The sequence below is a fragment of the Fragaria vesca genome, linkage group LG6 (genome assembly GCF_000184155.1).
Source record: "Fragaria vesca subsp. vesca linkage group LG6, FraVesHawaii_1.0, whole genome shotgun sequence".
Taxonomy (NCBI): domain Eukaryota; kingdom Viridiplantae; phylum Streptophyta; class Magnoliopsida; order Rosales; family Rosaceae; genus Fragaria; species Fragaria vesca.
The window spans coordinates 35279499-35286414 of record NC_020496.1 but is presented as its reverse complement, the minus strand read 5'-3'; the positions used below and the strand labels follow the sequence as shown (position 1 = coordinate 35286414).

The 6916-nt window shown below is 38.5% G+C and overlaps 1 protein-coding gene and 2 non-coding genes across 3 annotated transcripts; all 3 read right to left on the bottom strand.

The window, feature by feature from the left end:
- Positions 1–1223: 1223 nt before the first annotated feature.
- LOC101300746 lies at positions 1224–3361 on the bottom strand. The gene is made up of 4 exons (XR_185078.1): positions 3282–3361; positions 3130–3207; positions 2942–3037; positions 1224–1504 (listed from the first exon to the last, which is right to left on the bottom strand). It is a non-coding gene; the product is annotated as an uncharacterized LOC101300746 (transcript).
- Positions 3362–3490: 129 nt separating this feature from the next.
- On the bottom strand, positions 3491–3564 carry TRNAI-AAU. Its single transcript has one exon. It is a non-coding gene; the product is annotated as a tRNA-Ile (tRNA).
- Positions 3565–3904: 340 nt separating this feature from the next.
- On the bottom strand, positions 3905–5578 carry LOC101300465 (dual specificity phosphatase Cdc25-like). Its single transcript, XM_004304424.1, has 3 exons — positions 5329–5578; positions 5113–5251; positions 3905–4441 (listed from the first exon to the last, which is right to left on the bottom strand). Exons 1-3 carry the CDS (start codon positions 5511–5513, stop codon positions 4253–4255), a joined length of 513 nt encoding a protein of 170 aa, XP_004304472.1. The 5' UTR covers positions 5514–5578; the 3' UTR covers positions 3905–4252.
- Positions 5579–6916: the final 1338 nt, after the last annotated feature.

Genomic DNA, 6916 nt, shown 5'->3' with positions numbered 1-6916 from the left:
TAGTTATTTAATTCGAATGCGTCGAGATGGTGTGTTTCTTCATTCTTGCGTCGGATTTTCATAACATTTTGGGAGTTAGAGATTTTGATGGCTAGTTTATAATATTGATAACTTCAATCTGTTCATTCGTCATGCAATTAGCCCCTAATTTCCAACTTGTTGTAGTAAAATATCAGAAATATTTGTCCCAAAATGAGAGACATAGACCAGTAATTAGAGGACATAGATCATTAGACTACTAAAGGGAACGTCAATCTGAGAACAAGGAACAAAAACTACACAAAAAGTTACCAATTCATCGTCTTTCAATGTACAGTATATCTTTCATTTCAGATAAATCTCGATCTCAATCTTGATCTCGGAAGTAATTATATCTCTCTTCATTTTTTTTTCGAATTCGCAACAACAATAGGGAAATTCTATGGTACCTACCCGTATGTGATACTTACATTTACAAATGTGACAACATATTTGTAGTTAAAGTGGTAATGCTGAGTCGTATTGTTTGTAATTACAAAATGTACAATCATTTTACAACTTTTCGAACAAATTGTTCTCATAGTTGTAATTTTGTTTAACTTCATGTAAATAGTGTAAATAAATTTGGTAAATTTGTTCTCAATGTTGTAATTTGATTCATAACATTGTAATTTTTGTTTAAGTACATGTAAAATAAAAGTAGGATATACATTTCAATACCATAGCTTGATAGCCCTTACAAATTCCTCTCCATCTTGCAAAGTAATCCAACTTTGAAGCTGCAATCTTTCAGTTGTGAGGAGGGTTTGATTTGGGCCTGATTGTTTTCGGGCTTCACTCTGCACTTATCCAACACACGCCTTTTTGTGTGTGTATAAAATCCCCAATCAAACTCCTCCTCCAATGACAGAAACAATGGCTTCGAAGGCAGCAGTGTTCCCAGACGACGTCTCTGGCGCCTCCTCCGAGACTATGATTTACGTAGGGGAGGTGTCTCTCTCCAATTCGATGAAATTGAAGGTTTTTCTTCAATTTATTCGAGTCATCATATGATACTGTCTTCAAGCGTCTTTCTTTTGACATAAACTGATAAACTCAAAGCAAAACTTATGAAAGATTATGTAATTGGTGTCACGTTTCGAGACAGGAGATGAAGATGATAGTGATCAATTGCTCAAGTTGGGACTTGGGAGGTTACAAAAAGAACCGTCATGTCATTGCATTTGAGTGACGTACGAGTATTTAGCAGTGTGTTGGCTAAAGAACCACATTATGAATTTCATCTCATACAAGCCAGGGTTCAGATAATCCGGTTAAAAGAGGTTTTTAAATGAACTACATATGTTACACCATTTTGCTTGATCTGACCAAGGAAGATTCCCCACCCACCCACCCCCCCCCCCTAATTCATGCCTGAAACTGAGGAAAGAGTAAAAGTTCAATCTTGCTTCAATTCTACCGCTCGGGGAGCTGCCGCTGATTCTGGAACAGAGTCTGGTGGCCCAGGTTCAGTTTTGTCTGTCACCTGAAATAATGGGAAATTCAAATATAGCAAACCCGAAGCAGTCTTGATATAATATAACGATCAGAGCAACCAAAGATACAAACATGCATGCATAGACATCAGAACCATAAAGAATTAAGGATTGCATGCAACTGTGGGTGAGATATTGGTGTGTGAGGAATATTTACATTTCAAATCTATGAGTTTATGTGAATACAAAGCTAAGAAGGAACCAATGACAACATATACATTATATAACCACTACAGAATCATGGAACTATAACTAACAAGGCAAGCTGCCAGTAATCAAACTGAAATTCATTCTATAATAGAAGCTCTTGTAAGTTTACAAGCACAATGTCAAGACCTTGATGATATTTGTAAATACGATATCTTGACTATTTCATCCCAGCAATCACCTATAACTAACAAGTAGAATAAAAAAAAACTCTTCCAGCGACCATGTTCACAAAATCAAATTGCAAATAATGAGTATTCCAGCGACTATGTTCATCAGAGGTAAAATGGCAGTATCGTCCTCTGGTTGAATAAATAAGTTTTATGAGAGGACTATACATCTGAAATTTCTTTATTCAGAATCAGATAAACATATTATCCCCCACACCAACTAGCATTTTCAATACAACTTCTTTTCAACACTATGAATATCCTACCATTACCTCAAATCCTACCTCAAATCCTTTCTTCAACTCTATGAACATCCTGCCATTACCTCAAATCCCAAAAAGAAACGAGAGCAAGCAGAATAAAGAGAAATCCCACAAAGAAAACAAAAGAATATATAAATGCAAAGAGAAGGAAAGACAGGTGACCACTAAGCTATAGATAGATGCCAAAATAATTACTAATGTGAAAACTGGGCTACGCACACTCCCTGCCCCACATATACTCCCACATCACCCTCCATTCCCTTGCCCAAAAGCAATAACAGCTTCATTCTCCCTTGTCACCACTAATTTTCCCCGTGAGTTATTTTATCCAGAAGATGTCACTGATGAATTTAAAAGGCTATAATATATGACATTATTAGTTGAGTGATTCACTAACCAAACTAAAAACAGTAGATAAATAACTAGGACCCAAGCCAGTTCAATCTAACGAATATCATCATGCTGCTCTAAGTGTTACATGCCATCCTGTCCTAGTGCCCTCCCTGCCTCCCACTCTCATGATTGAACGTCTCAATAAGCCACTCTATCCCTTTACGACCAACCCTTAATCACCACTAAACCATTTTCCACAACACCACACATTTGCATATCATTAGTGTTAACACTGCTAAATTCAGAATCCAGAACATCCCATTTGGTACCGGAGCATTCCATTCCGAAAGTTCAAAAAACATTGAAACTATTCTAAACATCCAAAATTGAGTAGACTACAAGTGAAAAGGCGATCAATGTGATATGTAATGAACGAGCTGAAATGTGAACTCACTTTGGTATCGTTTTTGGCGGCAGGCTTGTAAGGACAAGCCGGAGGAGCTCTTTCCGGCTTCCTGTACTCCCATCCCATAACTCCATAAAATTTTCTCTACAAAATCAAATAATTAAGCATTGAATTGTACAGTTGGATATTGGAATTCAGTTTCCTGGGCAAGGATGAATTGAATTGAATTGAATTACCATGAGGAAATCGAAGAGAAGAGGCAGGAGGTTGACGATTGGGACGAGGAAAAGAGGAATCAGGCACATGACGCAAACCTGAAAAAAGAGGTCATCAAACCCTATTAGAATTAAAACCCGGAAATTGATTGGGGTTTGTGTGAGAAAGTTACCATCTTTGAACGATTTGATGAGGATGAATTATTGAGATGGCTGCTGCTGCTTCTTGTTGTCGGCGATGGGATTCAGAAACGAAATCGGGTGTTGTTTGGTTTACAGAGTAGAAGAGCGCTTGTTTAACGAGGACAAAGAAAGGACGAGGGATACAATTGTCATTTCAAAAGTCAAAGGAAGCAGATAAAAAATTAAATAAAATTAAAATTGGCCCATGCAGGTCTCGAACCTGCGACCTTCGCGTTATTAGCACGACGCTCTAACCAGCTGAGCTAATAGGCCACTTGATGACTGTGAACCAGATTGTGCTCTATCTCAAATGTAATATGTAATGAACCCATTTGAATATCCGAACGACTCAAAGCTTCCATTGTAGAAGGTTTGATTGGGATCTAGTTAATCTGATCAATGCAACACATTGAATGCCGTATCAATGCCATTCCATGTGATTTGGTATGTGCCATTCCTACTTTTGATTAGAAAAGAGGGGTTAAGCACTTCATCTCTTTCCCCTTTTTGGGGACTAGATGGCACTGACTCCATGAAACATCATGATCGACAATTTGGAAACGGCAACTTAAGTTGGGTTGGCAACACTTTCTTACATGGATTCAACTTCAATCGGAAATCTGCAAGAGTGCAACGCACTTTTTAAAATGGATTCGACTACAATCTGATACGTCTCAATACCTTGGGTTGGCAACACTTTCTTACATGGATTCAACTTCAATCGGAAATCTGCAAGACTGCGACGCACTTTTTAAAATGGATTCAACTACAATTTGATACGTCTCAATACCATGATGGATACATGGACAAGTACATATCGATATAGGTGCAAAGGTGAGTTACAGGGTTCAAGCAGGCAACAGTAGGAATCGTTTACATATAGCATTACAGAATTAGATAGCAACATCGACGGCAAGTGGGCAGAACATGCTTGCTTCCCAGCCAGTTTGAGCAAAGCATATTATGCACTCTCACTCTTGGTCTCAGTCTCACCCTTGCAGGGAATGCTGTTGCAGCGACAAACAGGTCTACCAGAAGATTCCCAGCCATTGAAGCCACGCTCCAAAACCAAAATGTCTTTGATCCCCGTCTCTTCCTTCATCTCCTCAAGATAATTAGCAAACTTCCGTGCACAGGACGGGCCTCGAACCTTCAAAACAATCATAAAACTTGCATCATTGTATAAATCTTTCAACAAAGCTTCAAGCAGAAAAGAAGAGATATCAGTATCTCTAAATTTCAGTTTTATAGTGAAGTTAAATCTTGTTGCACTAGTTTCTGGTTGAGCTCCTAATTCATTTACTTCACAGAAGAGCAGAACAAGGTCAGTAGAAGTGACTAATTGCTTCAATCTGCTTACAATAACACTTAATTGCTACTGTTCTGTGATTCAATATTACAAAAAAGAATCAAATTGGCTCTTCTTGAAACTCAAACAACAAATGGCTGAACCAAAATGTGATAAATTCACAAACTATAGATATCCCGAAAAGATTGGATCTTTCTAGCCTCATCCAAGTAGATACATAATTCAAGATACAAAATACAGAAGACAAATTATTCATCTTTCAAAAGCATAGCATTTCTAGGCAGGATTAAGCTGATCAGCTCACTTATACAGTTTTGCTTTTGGGATGCACATTGTCCATGAAGTGGTGTAAAGAAGTACTAAAATTGCCTTTCACTTTCCAAACAAGCCAAACAAATACCATTAAGAAACCAAAACTTGAACCCACGACTCAAATAGTTATGTTTCTGGTTCACAATCCCCATCACAAAAACCAAACAATAATAGGAAAAAGACATAGACATTTATGAGACCTGGCTGAGAGCGCAGTGAAACACAAGGGTGTCTTTCCCTTTGACTTCCTGAGCGAGACTGGAGATCTTATCATAGAAAGTGTCATTGGCATAGTGCAAAGACCCCGCTATGTGCCCATCGTAGCTCCTCTCGTCATCCCTTCACAAATAAATGCCCCCAATTACCAATTTGAGCTTTCACGAAACGAAAAGAGAGGGGCAAAGAGTGTAACCCACCTGACATCGATGATGGCGATATTGTTGGGTCGGCGTTTGAGAGAGAGGAGCTGAGACCCTGTTATGCAGGAGATGCTACGAGCCATATCTGATGGTTGCTTCGTCTTCGTCTTCTTCTTGTTTCTGCCAAAGCACAACCAGGAGTTGGAATCGGATGCTCCCTTGGGGCTACGCACCTCCAACATAAAAGCCCCTCTCTGATTTATACGACGTACGATTTGCGCGTTCTATCTTCAGTTCTTCACGACTCGAGAGCCAAGAGGGGGGAAGTGGAAGGAAAATGACAAGTCTTTAGGGGCTTCAAGGCAAATATTATTTTCTTTTATTTTGGTTTTTTGTTCTAAATAAAAATGAAATAATTAGTTATGGGGGTGCTTCCGAAAAGAAATATAAAAACATGTACCAGTCAATACCATTTGGCTTGGTGACTGTTGATAGTAGATATACCGCCAAGCATACCGCTAAGCATAAGCAACAACCTGGTAGACCGTCTTCCGACCACGGAGGGCCCCGCCCTTGGTATATTTTCGGTAAACCGACATCCGGGTTGTCTCGCCATGGTGAAGGATCATTGGTACCACATCCGGAATGTCCTCCTCTAAGCTCCACAAGAAGGCACCATGATAATAGTTATATGTAATTTGTCCCACATTGAAAATATGTAATATGAGAGAACCTTCCTTGGCTATAAAAGGAAGGCTTCCCATATGTAGAAGGGATCTCTCAATCTCTACCCACTCCATGTTGGAGAACTCTTGTAACACCAAAGGTATATTGGCCATGATAGTGGAATCTTAAGTGGACGTAGCTATGTCATCCAATGGCATGGTGAATCACTATATGTCCTTGTGTCTCTTGTTCATGTTACATCATGCTTCTATATAGCCTCCGTGATTATGCAGAAACAATGACATAGTCTTCATTTCGTAAGTGGCCGAGAGGTTATGGGTTCGACTCACAATAAATAAGTTGTACCATTTGAGTTGTTAATCAATCAAAAAAAAAAAGTATCAGTATCATTTAGTATGATGACATAGTCTCTCATTTGTAAGTGCATTAAGGTTTGATTGGACTTTCATGGGTTCTCAGATTATTTATGGTTCATAGACCAATCATTTCAAGTTATGGCTTATTTCACAAGTCAGTAAATAACTGAAACAAGAATTGAGGATTAGCTCTTATGTGTAAGTAAACTCTTATGTGTTATTTATTTATATGAATAAATAAAAAGAAATTTTATTCACACATGCTTATTTTCTTAATACACACCTCTCATAAATTTTAGGCCATTTTTTTCATCATTTGTTCCTAATTTACCCCTTTCATTTCTTCACTTTTTCTTCAATCACTACCCCAATTGCAACCTGACATTCTCTCTCCGCCCTTGCTTAATAAACGTGGATGATTCTGGGCGGTACAACAATTCGGCGGGATATTGAATCGAAGTGTTTCTCCTAATTATACTTCCTAATGAATGAATCTGTATCTGTATATATTAAGCGAAGCGGGGGGGGGGGATTACTGTTCACGGAACAGTACCCAACCCTTATGAGTCATGCCCCTCTATTTGCATCGTTATTTCAGTTCT